Source organism: Passer montanus, unplaced genomic scaffold (assembly GCF_014805655.1).
Source record: "Passer montanus isolate IOZ18808 unplaced genomic scaffold, ASM1480565v1 scaffold343, whole genome shotgun sequence".
Lineage (NCBI taxonomy): Eukaryota > Metazoa > Chordata > Aves > Passeriformes > Passeridae > Passer > Passer montanus.
This window is the reverse complement of record NW_024368186.1, coordinates 22107-47174: the sequence shown is the minus strand read 5'-3', so window position 1 is coordinate 47174 and position 25068 is coordinate 22107. Positions and strand designations below refer to the sequence as shown.

The 25068-nt window shown below is 46.6% G+C and overlaps 1 protein-coding gene and 3 non-coding genes across 4 annotated transcripts; 2 read left to right on the top strand and 2 right to left on the bottom strand.

The window, feature by feature from the left end:
- Positions 1-2215: 2215 nt before the first annotated feature.
- TRNAS-GCU lies at positions 2216-2297 on the bottom strand. The gene has a single exon. It is a non-coding gene; the product is annotated as a tRNA-Ser (tRNA).
- Positions 2298-2413: 116 nt separating this feature from the next.
- TRNAM-CAU lies at positions 2414-2486 on the top strand. Its single transcript has one exon. It is a non-coding gene; the product is annotated as a tRNA-Met (tRNA).
- A 227-nt stretch (positions 2487-2713) lies between these two features.
- Positions 2714-2795, top strand: TRNAS-GCU. Its single transcript has one exon. It is a non-coding gene; the product is annotated as a tRNA-Ser (tRNA).
- A 154-nt stretch (positions 2796-2949) lies between these two features.
- On the bottom strand, positions 2950-25068 carry LOC120505335 (minichromosome maintenance complex component 3 associated protein). Its single transcript, XM_039715724.1, has 28 exons — positions 24148-25068; positions 23842-24065; positions 23132-23210; positions 21733-21880; positions 20387-20583; positions 19289-19428; positions 18715-18912; positions 18234-18502; positions 17899-18061; positions 17182-17342; positions 16466-16710; positions 15493-15683; positions 14743-14843; positions 13784-13915; positions 13046-13159; positions 12745-12897; positions 12127-12324; positions 11740-11808; positions 10879-11013; positions 10322-10475; positions 8655-8913; positions 8233-8330; positions 7058-7448; positions 6681-6938; positions 6069-6198; positions 5239-5433; positions 4455-4605; positions 2950-4342 (listed from the first exon to the last, which is right to left on the bottom strand). The coding sequence occupies exons 1-28, from the start codon at positions 24995-24997 to the stop codon at positions 4184-4186; spliced, it is 5562 nt and encodes a 1853-aa protein (XP_039571658.1). The 5' UTR covers positions 24998-25068; the 3' UTR covers positions 2950-4183.

Below are 25068 nucleotides of genomic sequence, written 5' to 3'. Positions count from 1 at the left end.
TAGTTTTTCTTCAATTACCTGTTAATGGTTAGAAATCAGCTCAATTGTCCCCCTGCTGCTTCCTAGAGGATGACACCTGAAGGCTGCAGGTAGCGGGGGAGGGATGACGTCAGAGCTGGTATACAAATGAGGAAGCCCCTCACCAAAGCTTGCAGGAAAAAGCCCTAAAACAACGTGCCAACATAGAATTAAGAGATCTAAGTATGTCTAAAGGTGAGGAACTTAATCCCGTGTCTGCTAAGAGCCTTTTTACCTCTCACCCTAACCTAAAGGAGCTCGATTAGAAAGAGGCCCTCGAATATCAGACTGAAAAGGGGACTCTCCTATTGCTCTCGTGAGGATGGAAGCCCCAGCTCTTGCCTGCAGACCAGCGGACACAGCTGCATTCTTCCTCCTCCTCCTCCGGGCCACTCCTGGGAGCAGCGGCAGTGTGGGTGCGACCCGTCGTTTCTCCCCACCTGAGATGATTTTTTTAAATAAAGGCATTAAAAAGGAGAAAGATCTCCTGCCCTAGGGCACCTTGGCACCGCTGCCCTGGGCTTGCGTGGGTGCCAGCTGGCCCGTCGGTAAAAAGAGATAACCCCAGCCGCGGGAGGACTTCCCCTGGCCCCTGAATGAGTGGCCCGTGACTCCCTGCCCTACGATGCTACATATTCCTTGAGAGCAAGAAAGGAAAATGAAGACGCCGTGAACACCAGGAGGGTCGACTCCCATCCACGCAAGTAAAAGCCCAGCGTTGTGAGCAGGACCGCTTAGGGTGCGAGAGGGCCCGGGTTCAACTCCCGGACGAGCCCTTCGTTTTGGGCGTCACCACTCTGCTCCTGCCTAGCCGGTGCAGAGCCCGACGGGACCCGGCCATCGACTGTTACTCCTCAGGGACACCCGTAGGACTTTGAGCTTAGTGTGACACACAGAGCGTCACACGGGGTGTGCTCTGTCCCTGCAGTCCCAATCCATTGGTCCTGCAGAGTGACCCTATTTTTGAGTTGGCAGCGGGATGGGGATGGCATGGGAAGGGTTGTGTCTGTGGCCATGGGGCGCCCCAGCAGTGGGGTAGGTGGGGGCCCTGGCTCAGTTGGTCAAAACACCTGTCTAGTAAACAGGAGATCCTGGATTGGACTTCCAATGGTGCCTGGGAGTCTGGTTTGCCTCTCTCGTGCAAGTTCAGGTCACTGCTGGGCCTTTCCCACTGCCCCTGTTTGCCCCTCACAATGATGGCGCTGACTCAGAGCAGTTTGGGTGCACGTTTTTACTGAAAGCTTATTTCAGGGTCCCCAGGGTCCCCCACTGGACCTAATAGTTCACCAAGGTGTCCCCTCCCACCCAAGACCTGCTCCTGCCCTATGGTGCCTGCAAGCCCCACAAGCAGCAAACAGGATCTGTTTCCTGCTACCCAGCCCACATCCCACCCTCCACATTCCTATACTTGGCAAGGCTGGCTGGAGAACCTGGCAGCATCTCAGGTACCTTCCCAGGGTGCCCAGACAAATCCAATGGCCAGGATGAGCCACAGGAGAGGGCTAATCCCCACTGGGTGGGGAAAAGGGAGATGTTTGGATACCTCTCCAGGTAAGTCATCCAGAGCTACGCCCAGCATCCCGGTGCCAGCGGGGGCTCTGGGTGATGTGGGGCCAGGACACCTTCCTCTGCTCCTCTGGGCTCCCTCTACGTACAGGATCAGATTTGCACTTTGCCTTTTGCCCTCTCTGCTGCTTTCTTTCCCCAGTTACAATGAACTGCCATAATAACCAACAACTGTGATGGGAAAAACCCTCCTATACCTTCTCTGCCTGCTCTCCCTGCAGTATCCAGGGCATCCATCCACAGTTTCACACTTTCTTTGTCCCAGTTTACTTCCCTATTACACTCTACATTTTGGAAGGTTATTGCCTGCCTGCTCAACAGACGCTTTCAGCAGTAATCGCTCTTGTAAGGATTTCTAAGTGCTTTCTTCTCCATGAGTCTTCGATAAGAGACTTCCCGCCTGTCCACATCTTGGCTGGCCCTGTAGACATTACGTCAATGTAATGCCATCCCCTTCCCAAAATTTCCAGGGCACGCGTGACTTCTGATCCTGCGGAGGATGCAGATGCCAGTGTAGGCCAGGCACTTGCTGGTACCATTTCCCTTCCCGCCCCCGCCGAGTCCCCCTGTGCCGCAAGGATCCGAGCCCACCCCGAAGGTCCCCACTTCCCTCCTCGCGGCAGCAAAATCCCGACGAGGGTGGGATTCGAACCCACGCGTGCAGAGCACAATGGATTAGCAGTCCATCGCCTTAACCACTCGGCCACCTCGTCCCGCCGCGGAGGCCTGTCGCCCCCTGCCGGCCTAACGCGGTCGCCGCAGCCCCTTCTCGCCCTGTCCCGTCGGCTGTTCGGCGACTGGAGGTCTGACGGCAGAGAAGCACTACAGCGCCCTCTTAGCGCAGTAGGCAGCGCGTCAGTCTCATAATCTGAAGGTCCTGAGTTCGAGCCTCAGAGAGGGCAGCGTTTTGCGGTCTTCTTGGGGTCTTTTTTTTGTTTCCCCGTGGTTACCCGAGGTGGCTGCGCAGGGCGCCCGGCCCGGACAGCACCGACGCCTTCGTGCGGCCCCCGCGGCGGGCGGCTCCCACGGAGTCGGACCCTTCAAGGGCGCGGGGAGGCCGGAGGCGCGGGACGGGCGGCTCCCACGGGCGCGGGGCGGGTGGGGCAGAGGCGGCAGTGGCACACGACAGGACGAGGTGGCCGAGTGGTTAAGGCGATGGACTGCTAATCCATTGTGCTCTGCACGCGTGGGTTCGAATCCCACCCTCGTCGGGATTTTACTGCTGCCCCGGGTCTTCCATTTACAGATTAAACGATATGGGGGAGGGAGGGAGCTACACTGACACCCCCTGGGTAACAGACAGCAGCCTCCCTTCCTGCTCGAGAGCATCCCATACCCTGACCTTTTACAGAGGAATGAGGCACCTTTCAAGCCACCGAAAATTTTATTAGGTACAAAACACAATTTACAGCAAATAGTATAAGCCACGCTCTCACAGCTCTGATGGGTTTTGACAGATGAATTTCACATAAAGTGAGAACATCAAAAGCAGGGCACAGGCTTCCCTTCACATGGAACCAGTTAAACAACAAACTAAGCCCAACAAAAGCACATGGAGCAGGATCAGCCTTAAAGCACACTCCTTCAAATTTAAATTTATTTAAACTTAGCATTAAGTTACTATTGCTATTTTGGCTTTAAGAGAAAATACTACAAATGCAATGCTATTTTAAAAAACTGTAAAATTACTTTTTGGAAGGCAATTGACAGTTTCAGACTACTGAGGATTTCAGCTTGGGTTGGGCAGGCAAGGTAATCAGTTTTTGTAATTTGTATTCAACCTGGCAGAAGGCTCCATTTGAGAAAAACTGGCTGATTTTTTTAAGAAAAAGATGAACTGTATAGAAGTACTGCACACACTGCCTTCAACTTCCAAAGGTTTTTTAATGCTGGAGAATGCAGGCTATTTGCTCTTCCAAAAAAAAGGGGAAAATGGTTTCTCCATATCTGTTTACTGAAGGAAGCATCCTGTTTTCCAGCATGACATGGAATCTGTGGAATAAGCACCTCAGCTATTTTTAATGCTGAAAGCATGGAATAAAGTAGAACTTGGGGCCAGAACAACAAAAATCCTTCTGGATTTGCACTGAGCAACAAGAAGTACAAAAATCATGGCCAAGTGCTGCTCCAACTTGAGAATGACTGTTTTGACATTCCTGGAAACAGAACAGGAATTTCAAACCACAGTGCTGCTGCAAGGCAGTTTCTGCATGAAGGAAGCATAGACTGACATAACATTTCAGGGACTGTGGCTATGGACAGCAATTGCTCCAATGTTCCCAGGGGCCTGTGCTACCTTACAGCTGAACCTGTACCCACAATGAGAGCTAGGAGAAAGAAAAACCACCACTGTCAATTAAGGCCTTCCAAGAAAAAGCATTTGACTCATCTCTGTGCTTGTAGAGCAGAAAAGGAGGGAGTCCCAGGTCATCCATGACATGCACGCGCCGCAGCCATGTGAGAAGGGCCCAGGCTCCATGGCTGCTCCATGTTCTCATCCCAGGAGAACACTTGCTTCTTCTGCAACATGCCCAGGAGTGCATCTGTTCAACCACCTGGACCTGGACTTCTTTCCTGAGTCTCCATGTCTCAGCTTGGCTTAAATGTCCACCATGTCCACCAGAGCAGAGAGGTGGAGCTCAGAGGCAGCCTCAGCCTCCTTGGTAGCGCTGAGGAGCTGCTGCAGGTGTTTGAGTCTGTCCGACAGCGCAGAGCTTTGCTCCAGCTCTGGAACCTTGTGTCCCTCCTGACTCCCAGCCTGGGCAGAAGGAAATGAGATGAGATGAGACTTTCTCCCAAGGTAATTCCCACTACAGGTTTTGCAGCTACTGCACTCCTCAGAGCTTTAGTTTAGCTCAGCCTTCTCTTACCTCTTGGGCAGCTGACATGGGACTCTTCACCAAGGGGCAGGTGGCAGTTGGGGTGGAGAGCAGAGACTGAGGGAGGTAGAGAGGAAGACCCAGGAGATCCCCAAGGGGCTCCATATCCTCAGCTAGATATCGGTGCAGCTGCTCTTCAAACCTGAATGGGAAGGGCAAGAGCATGGGTCAGATGGCAGCCTGGCTTTGTCCATGTTTGTTACTGTAACCAGTGCATTACAGCCAGAGGTTTTCTGGATTCAGAAGAATCCGATCTCCACAGCCATATTCAAAACAGACTGATATGCCCCACTGCAGCTATCAAAATTCATCACAGAGGACTGTGGTACAGAGAGGAGACACACAGAATGAAAAGACTCAACTTATGGAAAGGCAGAAGAGACAAAAACCTCTTGGACCAACCTCAAAAGCTTTAGTTCTTCATCTTTGTGATCTGCATTGCTACAAATTGACATCCCAGAGAGGACTTTATAGACATTTATGACACTGGGGGCCACACAGAACACTGTACACACTGTACTGCTTCAGTTCTGGTGGTGTGACTGACCACAGAGTTTCCAACCATTCCTGACAACTCCAAGAATTTCTACCATCCTGGACTGTTCCCCTGATGCAAGAAGAAAATAGTAGGGAACTGCCTTGATGTGCTTGATGGAACTCAAGACAGCCAGGGCTCTTTTCTAGCACAGTTTAAATTTCTATTCCATACAAGTTACAACCTGTTTACAACTCTGGGCTGAAGCTGCAAGGAAAAGATGCTGCTCTGGGAACTTACCTCTTGTTTTCTATTTTTTCCAGCTGCAACTGTGACAACAGACGCTCCTGGGCCAAGGATGTGTCTCTGAATTCATCTGTGCTGGGAATGCTCACTTCCTGACCTGGCAGCATGCTCATGCCAGAGCCATACTGACCTGGCACCATGGAGATACTGCAGGGTTTCTTAAAAGACTTGGGAGATTTTATCTTTGATCTGAAGAGGGGAGAAAAAGACCAATAAACAAAAACCATATGAATTGGTAGGAGTGTGTTGATTTTTTCCTCTTAGCTTGAAGCCTGGAAATAGCAGGGAGTGAGAAGTGATCATTTTGAGAAATAAAGCCCTGTGCCAGGATCCAACACAGGACCACCTGTGCATGGGATTAGAGGGGAACTAATCTGACAGGAGCATAGGATTCACCCCAAACATCACCCATTACACAGCACAGCTGCAGCTAAGCTGCCAAGAGGGAAGAGAGTGGCTTCCATCTGAACATGGCTAGGGAAGTGAGCTAGAATTAACATCTCAAACACTTTAATGCCACACAGCTCTAAGGCATCCTTCTCCCTCAACATACCATTTTCTCAAAATCACATTGTTTTCTCGCCATGCTTTGCACAACTCCAAAGCCTCAGCAGCAGGGCTTTTTTTTGGCAGAAGTTAATTTCTACACTTTCAGTACTCCCCAAGCAATCCATTTCTCTGAGAGCTGAGTAACTCTGTACAAATGAAATCCACTTCCTACTCTGTTTCAGCACAGCCTTGTACATCATTTTAGGGACATGTACACAAGCAGGATCTGGGAGGATACCAAATGCTACTCTTCAGCACCGTGCAGGCCACCTCACCTCTCGTGGCCTTGACGGATGTCCTCCTGTGTCCGCAGCCTGGCTTGATCCCATGAGAAAGGCACAGTGTAGTTCTTTAAATGCTCCTTGAAGAAGTACACACGAATCTGACCATCTTTGCTTACAGCTTCTGTGAATAAACCCAAACCCAACGTTTATCATTTGCACAGGTCTTCTCCTTCAGAAGAAATGCTCATTATTAAAAAGGCAATTTGGGGCAAGAGCAATTGTTCACTTCCAAACAGATTTCAAACAGTCTGGGACAAGCTTCATTAATCAACAGAAGTGATAATTAACTGCGGCAGCCTGCCCTCCCTGCTGACACAGCTTCTGAAGGGTAACTCTTGGCCTTTGCTTGATTCAAACCCTCTCCCATTGGGAGGGCAGGGCTGAAAGACTCTAACCAGAGCCACATTTGTAGTCACAGGATCAAGTCAAGCCATAGCCAATACTAAATACATGCTCCAAAGGGAAGACACATGCAGAACATAGCAGGACCACAGCTGCCTCCCTGCTACACATCACTTGCTGCCATATGGAAAGGCACCACTGGCAATGTATTAAATACCATCACAAAAGAAGCATCATCCATGCCGCAGGAGGATACAATACCTGGAGCAACGGGCAGTTTGGGTGGTTTCCAGTCTCTCAGTTTATGATCAATACAGACTGCCAAGATACAATCCCAAGGGATCTCATCAACAGAAGGTCCATCTTCATCAGAGTTCCCAGCTGTTCTGGTTTTCCAGTTTTGGTAAGTTTTGCTCAGCAGATTCTCCACCTGGGACTGGATCAGTGGTTGAGTGTGGGAAGAACTTGTAATCTGAGAGATATACTGAAAAATCATGTGGCAAACAGGACGCCAAGGAGCTGTGGAACAAAAAAACCCAAAGTAAATTTCAAGAATTTGTGACATAACCAACACTGCACGAGGCACATCTTGGAGAACAACGTGCTGCCAATAAGATATTGGAGCGTGAAGTACCTACCACCTAAAGGAGGCAGATCTAAGTATGGGATCTGGAAGGACAGCACAGCCTTCTTCAGCCAAGCCAGGTGATCTGGCATGTTCCACTGCAGGTGGGGCAACACCTTGTTACCCCCTGCTTCTGAAAACTCTGTGACAGGCCAAGACAAGTCACAAAAGTGCTCTGAGGATGCCGCATCTGACAGGAACTGCAGCACACTGTTGTAGAGCTCTATGATGACCCCAGGCTCCTGGGATGGCAGTCCAGCTAACCGCCTCTCCTTCCAGTCATGGTAGAAACGCTTGCCAAATTCTCCAACAATCCCATCCTCAATGTACTCCTGAAGGGTCTGGCTGCAGAGCTCAAGAGAGGCAGGACACTGCGACACCAGCCAGCCCACAGCTGCAGAGACCTACGACACACAAAAGAGGGAGGGCTAGAAACTGCTCTGCAGTGATCGGGACACAAAGGATTCAACCCTAAGTTTGAATAACATTCTCCAAGAGAATATGCAGAAAAAGGCAAATAAATCAGGTATCATCATACTTATATTTACAACAATAATTCTCCACCTAGGTGACCACAAAGTTAATTTCCACACAGCAAGCTCAGGAACAGACAAAGAGGCTGTTCACATGAGGTACAGGTATGCAGTAGAATTCCCTGCTGCAGCATGCTGGGGTTGTTGAAAACTTATCCAGGAAAAATTGGACAGATTCACAGAAATTAGTCCAGGGTGACTACATCATGTCAGATCGTGGCAGTCCTTGAAGTGCAGACCTAAGTTGTGAGGGTTTGTGGGGGAGCATCATGCCAGGCTTGTCAGTGAGAGATCTGTATGATCATATTCCTGTACAGAACATGAGGCATCTCAATAGAGGCATCTCAGTCCCATCCACCAAGATGGGATAACTCTGGATGATCTCACAGCAACCAGAACAGCTACAAAGGGTCTTCAGCATCTCAGGACTAAGAGCTTAAGGATAAAATGGTTTACCCACCACCAGCAGTCCTCTGTTGGGCAGCAACACAGGCAGGGCAGACAGGAGTGGGTTTAGGTAGTCCATGAATTTTGGTCTCAGTGCAGTTTTCAGGTTTTTTTTTTTTTCTTGTAGGAAATGCCACTGACCTCTGGTCAGTGAAAATAGAACAGTCATAAAAAAGGGAAAATAATTCCTGCATCTTGCTGTTCTTACCCTTCTGGTGCCTTCTAAGTCATTGACAGAGCCTGGGAGCTCTACAATCGTGTAGTCTGAAATAAGATGGGCTGAAATCAAGTCCTGAAGCATCAAACCTTAATAAATAAGAAAATTCATCATGTACACAGAGTAAGAACACATGTCCTTGGGCCACATGCTCTGCATTACATTCACTGCATTGCTGCTCCCCTCCATCTCTGCCCACAGACTCTTAGGATCAAATACTGTGTGTGAAAGAAAACTGGAAGCCAAAACTGGTGAGCTCTTAAGGCCTCAAGATTTTTAGGAAAGCTTTGGAATGTGCTGTACTTCACAGCCTCTTGCTTCAACTGTAACTAAGAGGCTGCACTAGTCACAACGCTTCTAATTCAGGCAGCCCTGAACATTCATTGTTTCAAGACACAAAAACAATTACATACCATCTTCTACTTCTTTCTCCACAGCCTCTTCTTTCTGACTGGGGACTAGAACCATCAAGGGAACTATGGGGTGGAAAGGTTTCGCCTGAAGCAGCTGTTTCAGCTGCAGCAAAGCTGAAAGCCAGTAAACATCATCTTCTGCAACATCTTCACTGCTAACTCGGGGGGGCAGGAGAAGAACAAGGCCACTGGTCCCAAGCAAGTCCTTTTGTGTCTCAGCCAAATCAAGCTCTGAGTCAGAGAGTGCACCATGTGCCACCTAGACAGGCAACAAAGATGACAACAATAATGTAGCTAAACAGAGCTATTTCCACAGCAAAATCTGCAGTTTATTGTCACTGCCATTCAGCTTTGACATCCTTTTCCAGGAGCTCTACACAACCAAAGACAACAAGCTGTTGTCAGGCCAACATGGATGCATCTGATAGGTGAGCTGAGCACAGAAGTGCCCTTCAGCACCTGCTTTGGGACCATGAATTGATGATTCAGGTTCTACTATTACAGGTATTTCTCAGCCGATTGAAAACAAAGAAAAAACTCCATCTTTTTCAGACCTTTTCAACAACCCTATCCCTCTGTCTTAAGTTGGAAATGCAAGATGTGGCTGGGGGTGTTTACTCTATTTCCATCTGTTAGACCTGGGGTGTTATCTTCTGTTAATTCGACCACCTGTTAAAACCAGGCAGGGCAGTTTTCTTGATCTCTTCCACAAACCAATCCTCACTCGGGGAAATATCTTCTGCTAATGAGCCACTGAGTGTCACTGCATAACTGATAAAATTACCTCATCCCACTGGGAGATGCTCCGCTCAGGGGGAGGAGCCAAACATTCCTACCTGGATATAATCTGAGATTTGGAACACCACAGTCAGGCTTTTCCCACTGGATTCTCAGAGAAGCAGCTTTCTTCTTCACTGGATTCCCAGAGGAAGACCAGACCAATCTACACTACCACTGGATCTTCAGAGGAAAACTCCACTCTTCTACAGGATCACTGCTTCAACAGAACCACACCTGTCACTCCAGGAGGACTGCAGCCGAGATGCTCCGCTCAGGGGGAGGAGCCAAACATTCCTACCTGGATATAATCTGAGATTTGGAACACCACAGTCAGGCTTTTCCCACTGGATTCTCAGAGAAGCAGCTTTCTTCTTCACTGGATTCCCAGAGGAAGACCAGACCAATCTACACTACCACTGGATCTTCAGAGGAAAACTCCACTCTTCTACAGGATCACTGCTTCAACAGAACCACACCTGTCACTCCAGGAGGACTGCAGCCACCATTTAATGGGACTGCTACCAGTGCCCCACGGGGTGACCAACAGGGTGTCAGGTCATATTCTGACTCTGTCAGTGTTGTTTTGTATTACTGCATTTTTATTTTTGTATTTTCTTTTCTTTTCTCCTAATACAGAACTGTTATTACTACTCCCAAATCTTTGCCCGAGAGCCTCTTAATTCCAAAATTACATTAATTCAGAGAGAGGGGGTTTGCATTTTCTATTTCAAGGGAGGCTCCTGCCTTCCTTAGCGGACACCTGTCTTTTCAAACCAATGCACCCTCCCAGTATTATCTCCTTCCATCTGACAGGACACAATACCCACTGGAAAAGAGCCCACCCTTCTTTTATGGCATCTTAGATATCATAGAATTTTCTCACCTACCTTTATACACACACTGACTTTAATGCTTCTGTTCCCCTGCATGCCAGGAGAACTAAATAACGTCAGTGTTTGAATTTTGCCTTCTGTATGTGAAGCATTTTTCTCACAGTTTCTGTGTCCCATAAACTTGGCTTTCAGCCAATCCATCAGTATCCTAGCAAACAAAAAATAGGGCTTTGGGGGTTTTGTTGTTGAAACTGGCATTTTAGGGTTTTAGTATCAGCACCTCTAAGATACCACAATCTATCATAATCCTATACATTTAGGTTATGATAAATAGACCTAATAAATAGCTATAAATTTTAATGAAATTATCTATCAAGATTTTGTTTTCAGTATTAGCAAAAGGAATTCAACAGTGTTAAAAAATTCAGATCACTATAATAAATTACAGCTATATTGTTTAGAGTACTCTGGAGGGAAAAAAAAAGCTAGAAACCTGACATGGTACAGGCAAAATTACATCAAGGACTGTGTACTACTAATCTTCTTCTACCTAAATAAAAGAAGTCTGACCTGTTTGAGAAAGGGACCTAGCAACCAACTCTTCAACATACCTACTGGGATCATCCTTGGAATATTCATCATCACTGGGCAAAACCAAGAGCGCCTTCCAAAAAATATGTTCTTGTTGAACTGGAATATGTTCCGTGATTAACGAGACAAGATCCAGGGGAGTCCAAGCTAAATCACTTAAAGAGAGACAAAAGAACTGGTGAAAAGATCCACCCCAAGGCTCTTTGCCAGTTGAGGAATGTGTGTCTTGCACTGAACAAGTAACAATACTGTAGTGTATTGACCAGTTAATTCTTCGGATCTGTTCCTCATCCTTCAGAACTGCTGCTGCTAAACCTGACACATGAGCCTTACTCTGGGGATTTCAGGAGCACATGCGTACTGCTTCACTTCCACACTGATCCAACACACACCCAGACCACTGGAAAGCATGAGGAGCCATGGGAAGCCAGACCTTCTGCTGCAGTTCAATTATCTCAATCAATATTTTCTTGGCACAGTCCAGGTCACTGACAGCTTACTTACTCCTCTACCTCCATAGCCCATCCCAGGCCCCATCCCATCCAGGTACCAGGTCACACCCCATAATACCCATCAAATCCTTAAAATTACACCCAGGAGGATCATCTGACCCAACACTTTCATTAATTTAGTGGAAGGTGTCCCTGCCTATGGCAGGGGGATGGAATGGACAAAATTATCTTTAAGGTGCTTTCCAACCCAAACCATCCTATGATTCTTCTATGACCTTCCAGTTCCCCTTATTCCAAAATACCCCCAGAAGCAAGGCTGCAAGCAGACATTCGGGCATGGTTAGCCATACCTTCTGGCCACTTCTGGTATCTCTGGCACATCTGCTGCAGCTTGCTTCTAAAGAAAACAAGAACCAAACCCCAGCCTACCTTACCAACTGGTGGTAGAAGTGCTGAACTTTGATTTCATGCACTGTCTTGTTTCTCAGCAAGTTCAATCTGGAAATGAAATATTCTTGGCTGTATATTTTATGTGCATGTATATAAGTATGTGTATAAACACATACTTTAAACAAATCTAAGAACACTGAAGCCTGGGAAATATTACAGAGGCCTCAGAATATTGCTGTTAACAGAAGTATTTATTTGGATATTCAGTCTTAGTCATGACATTTATGGAGAAAGTATTTTGGAAGCTATTTAAGAATAAATAGTTCTGCAATCCCACTATAACATTCACAATGAAAGAATTTTTGGTAACTTATCTTCCAAAAATCAACTCGATTTCCTACTGATGCCACTGGAAATATCCCTTACCTCGTGCAAGAGATTCCTAGCTTTCCTCCATTCCCCAGGTTTACAAATCTCTTGCACAAGTTCTCCATGGCTATAGGCCACTCTGCACTGGGGGACAGTGCTTTCAGTTGATGTTTGGAGTCCAAGCCACAGGGAGCAGCTGGAAATGCCCTCATCTGACGTTTCAACTTTGTCCGAGCTACCACTGCTTCCCTCCACCTTTGGAAAAGAACAGATAAATAGGTCACATTCATGAACTCTTCTGCAGACCTCTGTCACCAGATATTTGTAAAATGAACACCACCACAACAACAATAACACACTGAGCATATGGGCAGGAAAACCAGTGATCAGCAGAAACAACACAAGGATAAACTACTACAAGTTTCTAGACAGAATGAAGCTGGAATCTCCTACCAAGATCATTACCTGACTACGACAAGATGTGATCCCCTCCCCACGTACAGTAATTTAGCAGAGGCTGGTACTAAGACTGTAAGGTCTACCCTTATCAAGGAGATAAGACAGAAAAAACTGTCTCAGAAAGAACACAACCAGACAGTGGTAGCTCCATCTCTGTTAACTGCTGCACGCCAATGCTCCCAAGTAAAGCAGCCATGTCCCAGGGTGGTAACTCACCGCTGTAAGTATTTGCAGAAACACTGGAGCTTCTGAAGAGTTTCCTTGGCAATCTGGAAAATCTCATCCTCCAGAAAGAGCTCCATGAAGTGGCCACACACTTCTTCTGAACACCGGGCAATCCGGGCTTGCCGGTCTCTTTCTAAGGCGCATCTGGTTCCAAATAAAACAAACCAAGACTGCTAAGGTGAAGACCTCCAGCAAATGCCAATTCAGTGGGCTGAGATGCAAACAGGGAAATCCACGACATTTAGGAAACCCTTGGGAAAGCAAACTACAGCATGCAGCACATTGTGCATACCTTAATTCATTGACTGAAGCTTCTTTAACACTCTCCTTTATTACTTCTTCCATTAATTCCATACACAGCAATTGGCTCAACTGCTTTATTAACTCTTCTCTTTCCTGCTTTTGCCTGGAAGGACAAAGAAAAAATTTACATTGGCAAACCTGCTGCTTAGTTACACATGCACTACATGCAGTGTCAAACAGCTAATTTGCCTAAAATTATTTCCCACTATCTGGTTTCTAAATAAACAGCTTTGCATGGAGCCAGGTTTCCCTTAAAAACACCTTAAGCAACCGGATCTAGTGAGTGGCATTCCTGCCCATGGCTGGGGCTTGGAACTAGATGATCTTTATGGTCCTTTCCAAACCAAACTATTCTAAGATTCTATTTAGTCTTATCCCATTGAGCTACAAACAAGTAGCTCACTCAGAAGGAAAAGCTCCTGCATACAGCAGATGCACGTCCCTCTCCGGAAGCTCTGGGTAAATAAAATTTCCTAAATTTCCCACCCACCATTTTCACCATGGCTCTGAGGCAACCAAAATGCTAACCAGCAGATCATCTGAAAATGGAGAGGGGAGCCCTGCCTGTACAGTCCCAGGGAAGTTCAAGGTGAGACTGTTCTGCCACCATGGCAGAAAGACATGGGCCTTGAGCAGAGACACAAGGACTCAGGCTGGCACCAGCTGTCCTTATATTGTCTGAGGTCTACCCAGCCCACTGTGCCCCACAGCCAACGCAGTGCCTCACCTCTCCTCCTCCACTCTGCGCTGCTCCTCCTGAACACGCTGTCTTTCCGCACTGAGCATGTTCCCAGCCACTTCTCTGAGGATCTCCCCCATCACCTCAGTCACAAGTTCCTCAATGGTGGCCTCTGAGACACTGTGCAGAAACAGCAAATCTCTTCTCAAAGGCAGAATTGTTCCACTCAAAGCCTCAGGTCTACACTTTTCTCAGCCACACCTTGCTCTCTAAGGTGGGCTGACTCCAGCCATTAGCCATAAACACACACACTGATACTGTGTGTGTGTTCTTGGCTCCCTCCCCACACTGAGACAGGGAAGAAAGTAGGAAGAAAAAAGGAAAACTCATGGATGGAAATAAACACACACTGTAATACAGAAAGGCAAAACCCCCACTCCCCCATCAAGCAAAGTAAATGCAGCCAGTCATCACTTCCCATGGGAAGAGCAATACCCAGACCGTACTCAATCAATGTCCACCCTGAAAGCCACAACTCTCCAACCTCTTCCTCTAAACCAGTTTTATTGCTGACCATGACATCACAGGGAATGGTCAGCCTGGGTCAGCTATCCCCATTCAAACAGCACTGGAAAAAACAACTGTTTGGGTCACATCCCACATCTGTGACTCTACCAACTGCCCTGGAGAGGAAATGTATCAGAAGCAGAGAAGCAGCCAGATCTGGACTTGATCCTCTTCCCCCTTCAGGCACCTTCCCTTCCATGACAGAGGTTTCTAACCAGGCAAAGCTTCCAGAGGGTTGGGTCAGCCTTCCCTTAAGGCTAGAGCTGGGATGTGTCAGACATCTGAAGAAAGGTCTGCTTTCCCTTCCACTGCATCAGTAACACAGTCTCCATCACAGACCTGGCAGTGCTTAGTTTTACCATCTTCACACATGGTGCTGCTATGACAAGGGGCAACTGTGGTGACAGACTCCAGGAGAACCTGCAAGAAATGCTCTTTACCAGATAGCAGCAGCCACGTAAGCTGCTCCTGCTCTGCCCACTTCTCTGCACTCTCCTTTGAGGACATCATGCACAAGCCCATCCGCCACTTCGGCAATGTCCTGCAACACAGCAGAGGAAGCAGCTGAAACAAGGTGTAGTCCTTCTCAGGAGCAAACTGAGAGTAAGGTTCTCCAGCCTTCCTTAACTGACTGTAATTCACAGCAGCACCTGTATTTCTGCTTACAAACTGAGCCAACTTAACCAAACACAACAGCCTGAAAACTTCAGACTATTTAAACTATCTAAAAGGTTAGTAACAGTCCAGTAACAAAAGCAGATTTTTGTACTAAATATGGGCAAATCAATTCAGGAAACCATAACCGAGAGACTCCTATTTTCTTACTTTAGACTTCCATTCTAAATCCAGCTAATTTAATTCCAAATTATCTAGTCTACCCTTCACTGAAATTTGCCATTATCTCGGTAGAATATGACAACTGTACTGTACAAAGCAATGAGACACTCTGAGACTGGCTCAGCATGAGCATACAAAAACTTGTGTGGGAGGGACAAAAACAGCACAGGTAAACAGGGTACACATTCAAGACCCAGCATTAATGGTCATGTACCTACAGCAAGAAACTTTTGTCATGTCTCATTTGATACGCGCATGTTCCAGAAAAATTAAATACCTAAGAACGTGGTTACCTTTTGTTATATTTCCCAGATATTTCCCAAATATTTCCTGATGGGTTTAGATTTCCCTACCTCGTCTGAGTAGCCAGGCTGAGGCTTTGAAGGGGGAGGCTCAGGCTGTGCAGCAGGCTGGGAGATGGGCTGAGCAGAGGGCAAGACTGGCACCAGCTGACGAGGCAACAGCGAGGGCAGAAGATGAGATGGGGACTGGACTCTCACTGCTGTGGCCTCCAAATCCACCCCTCTGCTTTCCACTCTTCCTTCTTGGGAGGGAAAAGGAGAAAAATTAAGGAAACCAAATTAAGGAAAACAGAAGCAAATTTTATCTTCAAAAAACTGGCTTGTCTGATAAAACTCAGCAGGTCATAAAATAAACCCATAAGAGCAGTTTGTTGCCTTAAAGTTATAAATATATCATAGAAATTAATTTACATTTATGAATATTTTATACAAAACATTTAAACATTTAATTGCACATTACCCCCATTACCAAGCACATGTATTTCCAACAAAGCAACTGTTTTAAGTCAGGCACATCTGGCACCTACATGCACTATCTGTGTGTATCCTTTCCAGCAACGACAGAAAAGCACACATTCAGCTAACCTGAAAACTGACATGTTTATACACACAGAGCCAACAAACAGCTGCAAATAAAAACTGTGCAAACTGAAAAGGAAAGTTGGTTTTCTGAAGTAGTCAAACATTTTATTATTTCACTTATGTTGGCAAAATTTGGCTCAATAGAGAATTTCCTGAATTGGGAAATACATTTTATTAAACAGGTTGTCATGGCTTTTACAGATACATAAACACACCTCAGCAACCTGGTCTAGTTGAAGGTGCCTCTGCCATGTTGGGTGTTGGAACTTGATGAGCTTCAAGGTGCCTTCCAACTCAAACCATTCTCTAATTCTCTTGTGATTTAAATTCTAATCCTTTAATTTCATCTAAATTGCCATGCAGTTTCAATCTCTGAGCCACAAACAGCTTCTGCCTCGAGAGTGTATTCTGAGCAATACCTAAAACGCAGGTTTGCTCTCACCTGTTCCTTCCACACTGGGTTTTTGGCTACTGCCGGCCTGATCCACAGAGGTGCTTCCACCAATGTACTTGTTCTGCCCATTGAAGCTGGACACAGGCACATGGTGGGGCACTGGGGGCAAGGGCCCCCCGTTCACAACCTCGCCAACAGAGACAGTGAGCTTCTGGCTGACAAACCGGGATTTCCGTGGTTTGGGTAATCCGTCCGGCTCCAGGAAAGCTGAGCGATTCAGCTCCACGTAACCACTGGGGAAAAACAAAAGTAACAACCAGGCATACGTCCACAAAGCTCCAGTAACCTACAGGCTTTCAATTCTCAAACTCATTGGTTCGAAACAGGATGTTGACAGGAACAGATGACCAAATGGCATCCTCAAGGTTTTTTTTTCCTTTCCCAGTCTCTCGAAATTCCAAGTTTGGATGAACACACCTTATAATGCATGGATTTTCATGGCAGACACTTATCTGCGAACTGCTGTCCTCCAACATCCTCTAACAGTTGGTTTGCAATGTTCAGCTTCATCCCACCCTACAGGCATCACTATAATGCCAGTTTCCCATGAAGCAGAACTGTGTCCTTATCTCCTATGGAGACCCATCCACTGTTCTTGGCCCATTCTTTTTCTGGTTCCAACCTTCAGGAGTAGCTCCTCCACATTACCCCCTTTGCTTGACATCAGGCTAACCCCCCCCAGGCATCACTTTCCTCACACTTACCCATCTGATACACTCAAGCCATAATAACTTATAAAATCAGTTGCCTCCTCACAGTCTTTGAACAGCAGCATGCGGACAAGGTGGTCCAAGGGGAATGCTGTACTTCTCTGGGTGCTCACAGTGTAGGCAATATTGAGGGATTTGAGACCATCCTTACGAATCTGGGGGAAAAGAAAAAGCCATATAACTACTAGGAAAAAAACCAAAATAAACTATAAAGTGTACCATCAACGTGATAATCATGTTTAAATACACTAATACTTTGTCATCAAGTAGCAACACAAACAATTATTTAGAGTTGCAACTTTCTTTTTAAATTCTACACACATGCTTTCTAGTTTCTGGTCATCTTTCATGATACTTGTTTTGAGTATATCCCTTAGTGATTCTTCTGCAGGAAAAAAAACCTTGCAAGGTCTTCTGAAAGTGCAGACTCATATTTCTTTGCAGGACTCTCAGGCCTGCTTCTCTGCTTCCCAATTGTGTTTCAGGGAAATATTTATTTGTACACAATTACAAGGAAAAAAAAGAGCATTTCAGCATTTGCCTTTCATTATCACAGCAGAAAGGTCCTGATTAAATTTTAACACTTCTAAAGAAGCAGTAACAATATTATTTTTATGGCTCAATATCTACTAAATTTTCTGCTGATTTTCCCTCAAATCCCAGACTGTCTTACTCATTAAATAATTTTTAAAATATCCGTTTTTTCCTCACCTGGTTGAAATAACAGTGTAAGAGGCAGGCATTCAGATAAGAAGCTGCTTGCACAAGCTTGAAAAACCTCACAAAATTGTTGCTGTTTAATGCAGCAAAAGCTTGAACTGCAAATCTAACTTCCGGTGAGTTTCTAACCTCTGGATGAAATTGCTGAACTTCTCTATGGAGACAAAAGACAGGGACAAAACTTTTGCTTCAATACTGAACAATCAACAGCCAACATGTAACAGCATGAAATTAACATCAAGAGCATTACAATTTGTCTGGATTTAATTCTAAACTCAATTCTTCCCAGATGTAAAGAGAGAAAACAAATGATGTCTTGTTCTCACCTGAGAATATCACCCTTGTTGAGATTTAGCAAGACATTATAACCTCGGAACTCTGCTTCACTCTTGCAGAAAATCCCCTTGTTAGCTAAGTCCTGATACATCTCCTTCAAGCTCTGCAGGCATTTAGTCATGTTCTCATTGTTAATTTTAGCATCAAAGGAGGACATGGGCTCTTCACACAAGTGGTGAGCACAGTGGATGTGAAAGCGAGTGCACTTCTCAATCAGAGACACCATCAGCGGGTTGCAGAGGTGTTGCTGTGTTATATCCTAACAGAATGAAAAAGAACACATTACATGTATTTTTAAACTAGTTGAAGAGCAGTCACCTGGCACTACCTCTGGAAAACCCATTTCACTGTGCTTTGAGTCCCTCTGCAATACAAAACTTTTCAACAACTATTGCTTTTTGCTTCCTTTTTTTACAGCATGATGGGATCTTTTGCTTTTTATCACCAAACACCTCCATTCACAGTGCTTACCTTTCTTATTCCACGAGTTCTGTTCCAGACAAAATCATACCATTCTCGGTAGTTTCCTTCTCCTTGATCCATAATATTTGTCACTAAATAGTCCATGGTCATGCTCAGTACCTCAGAGGGTCTCAGTTCATGGGGCAAAGGTTCCTCCTGATCTGCTGAAGACCTGCTATATTCTTTGATTGCTGCTGCATGGTCCACCTGTAAGAGGTGAGGAAAAGAGTAAAAACCAAAGTAGGTACAACTTCTCAGCAGTAAAGAGGATTTCGTCCCACCCATGCCTTTAACTTCAGTAAGGAGTTGACTATTGACTTAGTCTCAAACTCATAACCTTTAAGACAATATATAGCTATAGATAATTACATAAAATATGTAATTCCAGCTTTAGAACTATAGTTCTAAATAACTGAATAACAGACATGACAGAGTGAAAAATCAAATCTTGTTTTCCAGAATTCAAAGGCAATAATTAAACAGCCTGCGGAATTTTTGCACCAGAATTACCCCTGTAATCAGCTAAACAATACCAGCAGCTCCAATGAGCATGAGACATATCGATATCCTGGGAATCTCATACCTTATCAGTTCCTAGAAGCAATTCAAAGATGCTGAGCTGGTTTCTTGTCTCCCTCATGTAACGCTCCTTTTCAGGACACATATCTGGGCAAGTGCCAACAACAGTTTTTGCTTTGCCAAGATCAGTCCTTTTTATTCGAGCTAAAAAAAACCCACAGAAATAACTGAACAAACACTCAGCATCGCTTGGGTTTTGGTTTTTTTTCTTCACAATAAGCTGTTACCCTGATGTGCCAAAACAGCCCTGAGCATGCAAGGCTGTACCCAAACTTTGGTATAGTCAGAAATGGACAAGGATGGGGCTCTCCCCACTCCGAGGCCTGTCCAAGTATTGCACATATTGCAAGCTTTGCTGAAAATACTGAAGCTTTTAAAAGACACCCAATGTTTTCTGTCCTAAGGAACAGAAATTTCAAAATTTCGCATTGAGTGGACAAGAAATCTGTCAATATTAAAAATAAGATCTTAAGTTAAAAATAAGATCAGTTTCGAAACTGCAAGAACTGCATGGAAAGTGTTACAATCACCACTGTGAAATAAAAGGACATTTCCTGAAATAATTCTCAGCTATGTAATAGTTTGAATTTGGAGAAATACTAGAGGCACTGGCACAAGTTGCTCAGAGAAGCTGTAGTAGCCCCACCCCTGGAAGTGTTCAAGGCCAGACTGGATGGGGCTTGAAGCAACCTGGGATAGTGGAAGGTGTCCCTGCCTATGCCAAGGGGGTCAGACTGGATGAGCTTTAGGGTCCCTCCTAACTCCAATAATTCTGTTATCTGTCGTTCTACAAAATGCAGCTAAGGCTTTGGGTAACCTTCTTTAAAGAGTCTGTAGAGATGCAGATCTCTCTATGTGACCTCCTTCCCAGAAGATGGACATTCCACCCTTCCCTTTACACAAGACACTGTATGTCTTTTTGTGTGTTTTACAAGAAAAAAATACAGAAAAGAATACTCTAGGAGAGTATTTTACAGACTGTTCCACATTAAACTCTCTTTTAAGCCATTTCCATAATATCACAACAGCTTTGCCACAAGACCCAAACACTTTTTTCCAGCAGAGAAGCAGATGACACAATCAATTAACTTATGTTCATTACCTTGTCGCATGATTTTGTCCCTCTGGTCCAAGAGCCTATATCTCTCTTCAGATGTCTCAGCCACCAATCCCACCAGGTTACTGAGAGATGACAGCGAAGCTCCCAAGCCCTCTAAGCTCTGCCCTTCAGAACTGGAATCAAACAGCTCTGCTTCAAACTGCAGTGCCTTTCGAAGGCCAGTCTTCTTTGCTGGAGAACTAAAGCAGAAGACTTTTCTATTAATAATATGTTAGCACATGCCCTGATCTTAATCAGTTCAATGTTCTTTAGGATGCCAGCACCTCTTAGAAGAGTATTTTGTTCACAGGGAAACATGAACAATGTATGGATGTGTTTAAAGGAAAATTTGTTTCCTTTATTCCTAAGTTGGAGCCTGCTTTGCTCTGTTCCTGATCACATCTCACAAAAGCCACTAGGGAAAGTGTATTTTCATGGGGGCACTGGTATTGTGCCAGCCTCAAACCGTGACAACGTGCTGCGCTAACGCCAGCCCCAGGAGTTAATCTGGTTATAATCTCAGCACTGCCCTGACAACGCTGCCAAGAGTTCTGGCATTGTGGAGAAAGTCCTAACAGAAAAGCACTTACTAAAAGTGTCACAGAGAAGACAGAAATGGATGGGTCCTGTAGCATTTTGCAACACTACGGCACAGCAGTTTGTATTTTAAGTTAGGAACTGGCTTGCTGGAGACAAACCCAATGTGCTTTCTACAGCAACAGAGATTATTTAAAGATTTTACAGGGTCAAGTACAAACATGCTTTTTAAAGCAAAGAATACTGATTCCTTCATAACACATTACTAATTTTATAGTTATATGATTACACATATCAAATTACTTTTGTCAGACTAGACAAACCATTGAGCTGTAATGAAGATGACAATCTTGCCACTTCTGTGACTGCCATGAACCAGAAAGACCGTCCACTTGTAGTGAGACAATGATCCAAACTACTCCAAAAACGAGACCTTCTTTCCACAGAGCTCTAATTGCCTCCAAAGGAAACTGCTTGCTTGAGAAGCTCATTGAATCACGACCACAAACAGTGTCATTACTACTCAGTCCTAGCTGGGCTCAGCCCTGTTTTTTGCTTCCCTCATGCCTCATACTACGGGTGCTTTTATGAACAAAATATTTTACTTTCACCAAATAAAAAACCCTAATAAGCCGTTAGGAATATCCTTCTGACAAAGTGTGAGAGCTGAGTACTTCTAATTCAGACAAATCAGAAAAGAAGGGAAGCAGCCTCCCTGAAGAGAATGTCACTACATTTGGCACACAGTGATCACCATTTTTCTCCAAGCTCCCCATTTTCTGCCAGACAGATTCCCAGAGGAAAGGACATACCTTCTCCCAGGCATGACGCTGCTAGCAGAAGATCTTATTAAAGGTTTTCTGAGAGGGGAATGCTGATAGCTTTGCTCTTCACTGCTTTGCCTTCCTTCATCTTCACCTGCTTTCTTCTCCTTGGATGAAAATTCTCTTTTTGCTGGACCTGAAATGACACATAAATATGAAACCAGGTACCTGCCAAGTAGTTTAAGCAACAGCTCTTTCTTGACCCAATGCAGGTGGTGATGACAACTAGGACTCCCAGTTTTGTACATGCATGCAAAAATTCCACAACAACTTACACTAGGAGCTGTACCGAGTTTCCACCAATTGCTATCAAGATCATTGTTCTATAAAGAATAAGTATTTTTCAAGACAATATCACTTAGCAGTAACTGTAATTAGCAGTAAATGAAGTCTAATCCTCAACTGAATCACAGTTCTCTCAGGTTTGCGATATAATCCACAAGTCATAACTCCCTATGGGATACAAAATCCATTTCACCTGAGTAAATCACAATTCCAAGTGCTCCTACTGAAAGTATTTATTTCACATATCAAAGCTTAGACTCAGGTTGGCATGAATTAACACTTGCAGGAAAGGAGAATTTCTTCTTCCAGAGACAATGTTTCCACCAGATAGATTTCTCGAGCCCTCCAAGAACAGTTATTTTGGAATGCTGCCACAGACATAACAGCATGATAAAATTACACTGGCAAAGAGGCAGCCCTAGAGCTGCTGCTTCAAGATATTAATTCTCAGGGAGACAACTCAGCAGCTATTTATTTTCTGGAAGGCAAGGCTGTGGTTGGCCAAAGCTGAGGTGAACCATCCATGCGCTGGCAGCTGAAGAGCACCCACAGGCTAGGATCTCACAGGCACAAACACTGCACTCGTGGAGCTAAAGAAAGGGAAGCACTTGGCATTATAAGTATTCCCCTGGGGACTGAACAATCTCCTCTTGCCCTAATACCAAGCAGGGTCTGGAATCCAGGTTTCCCACTTCTAAACTCTGTAGGTTGCTCTCTTTTTTTGTTTCAAACAGTGTCTAACTCTTGATGCACAGGAACAGCAACCTCAGCAGACACTGCAGAGATTCTCAGGACACTTTCCTTAGGTTGGTTCTCAGAACCTTTTCCTGAAAGCTGAAGTTCACACCCCAGTCCATGATCTGAGGCAGGCAGCAAGGCATTTCAGACTGGGTTTTCTTATATCCCCAAAGAACATCCTGCTTCTGGACACAAGCACAAAGATGAACGTCCCCATATTGCTATTGTATATTACATTAAGGATTCAACCATGATATCACCTACTAAGAGATAATTTAGGTATCATCCTCAGCACATCAGGGAAAAAAAGAGCAGCTGGCACGCTATTTATAAATCATTCAGTAGTCTGGAAACACAGACTTACTTGTTTTCTTCTTTTGCCAAAAAGTTACTATATCTTTGTGCAAGTCTTTCGCTTTTTTTCTGGCCAGAACTGCAGAGGCCTGAAAGGAAACAAAAGAAGAGCATGGAAACCTATTGGCATCACAACACCGAAACACACAGTGCAGTTTTTGCCAGAGAAACATTTACTGATCCCCAAAAAATTCTGGTTGCTGTATTGTATGTATAACTTAAGACCTACATGCAATCAGCTAAATTGGTCTCCACAAAGAACTGTTGCTTTTCTACAAACAAGAGTGTAGTTTGCATTACTGCTGGACCCACCCCAAGCACCCAGATTTAAGTCTTTCTTCACAGAATCAGAGACTGGTTTGGGTTGGAAGGGACCATTCAGCTACACGCCCCCTGCCTTGAGCAGAGACACCTTCCACCAGACCAGGCTGCTCCAAGCCCCATCCAACCTGACCTCGGACATTTCCAGGGATGGGGCAGCCACACCTTCTCAGAGCAACTTGTGCCAGGGCCTATTCACCTTCAAACAATTTCTTCCTGACATCTAATTCCTCTTTTAGTTTATACTGTTTCTCCTCGTCCTCTTCCAGTCTGTCCCTCTAAAGAGTTGCTTTCCCTCTATTGTAAGCCCCCTTTAGACAGTAGAAGGGGCTCTAAGATATCCCTGGAGACCTCTCTAGGCTAAAAACTTCCAAGAGTTATGCCACTTCTGATACTCACGTGATCAAAAAAGTGGAGAACAGCCATTTTTTTATTGCGCCTGGTCATGATCCGGCGAACTTTTGCGAACTGGCCAAAGTGTTTTTCCAGCACAGTCCTGTCGTTGAGGTAGTCAGGGATGTTCTTGCACTGGACAGCCGTCAGCTCGACGGCTGGCAGGCCGCCCGGCCCCTCCGTGCTCTCGCTGCCGCGGCTCCGGCGAGCAGGGGCGGTGGGGGCCGCATCTGTGACGAGAAGGAACACAGCAGTCAGCAAGCGGGAAGACACCCGGGCGGCAGGGCTGCCCCCCGCCAGACTCCCGCCCACCTTCTCGGGCGGGCTCCCGGGCCTCGACCGGCGGCGGCTCCTCGGCGGGTCCCCGCTCGGCCTCGGGGACGTCCCCGCGCTCCCGCTGCTCGCGAGCCTGGCTGCGCAGCAGATCCTCCAGCGTGCGGCCGAACAGGATCCCGCCGCGGGGCCGGCTCAGCATCACCGCCCGCTTCTCCGGCGGCGCCGCAGCCCGCCCGCCCGCCGCCGCCCGCCGCGGCGAGCGCTCCCGCTCCTCCTTCCGCTTCAGCCCCTTGGACGGCGGCTCCCCCGGATCCTCCGGCAGCACCCTCAGACCTCTCTCTTCCGGCCGCCCCAAAGCGGCGGCGGGACGTGAGAACGAGAAAGGTTCCCGCGCCACCGCCGCCTCGGGGCCCGTCTCAGATGCGAAGGCGAAGGACGACGAGAAAGCAAAGGCGGCGGGGGCAGCCGGGCCCTTCTCCGCCTCACCGCCTGACAGCGGCTTGAAGGCAGCGGCGCTCTCGGGCGCCTTGAAGCGGAACTCGGGAGCGGAAAATACACCGCCACCGCCGTCGCCACCGCCCGACGCTTCGCTGGAGGCCGGGAAGCCGCCCAGGCTGGTGGGCGGCCTGAAGCTGAATCCTGCGTTCCCCGCCGGGGCCGGAGCCTGGCCCAGCGCGTAGGGCGGCGCGAAGGTGGCGGCGGGCGCAAAGGGGAGGCCGGCGGGGCCGCCGCCCTGGCCGAACACGGCGGGCTGCCCGAAGCGCAGCGGCGGCGGGAAGGAGGGCGGGCTGCGGAACGGGCCCCGCGCCGACATCGCTGCGGAGGCAGCCTCGGACCGCCGAACGGAGCGGGACGCGCATGCGCCGTGCGGAGAGGCCCTAGCCATGGGGGGAGGGCGGAGTGCAGTGGAAAAGTAGGCGGGGCTACGGCGGCAGTAGAACAGTGGGGGCGGGGAGA

Bases quoted from the DNA above. Each gene is read 5' to 3' on its own strand.
- LOC120505335 (XM_039715724.1), bottom strand. From the start codon at position 24,997: ATGGCTAGGGCCTCTCCGCACGGCGCATGCGCGTCCCGCTCCGTTCGG. The intron at 12,898-13,045 runs GTATGCACAATG...ATTTGGAACCAG, and splicing joins GCTTCAGTCAATGAATTAAG to ATGCGCCTTAGAAAGAGACC. The intron at 4,606-5,238 runs GTAAGTTCCCAG...CTTCCCATTCAG, and splicing joins GAAAAAATAGAAAACAAGAG to GTTTGAAGAGCAGCTGCACC.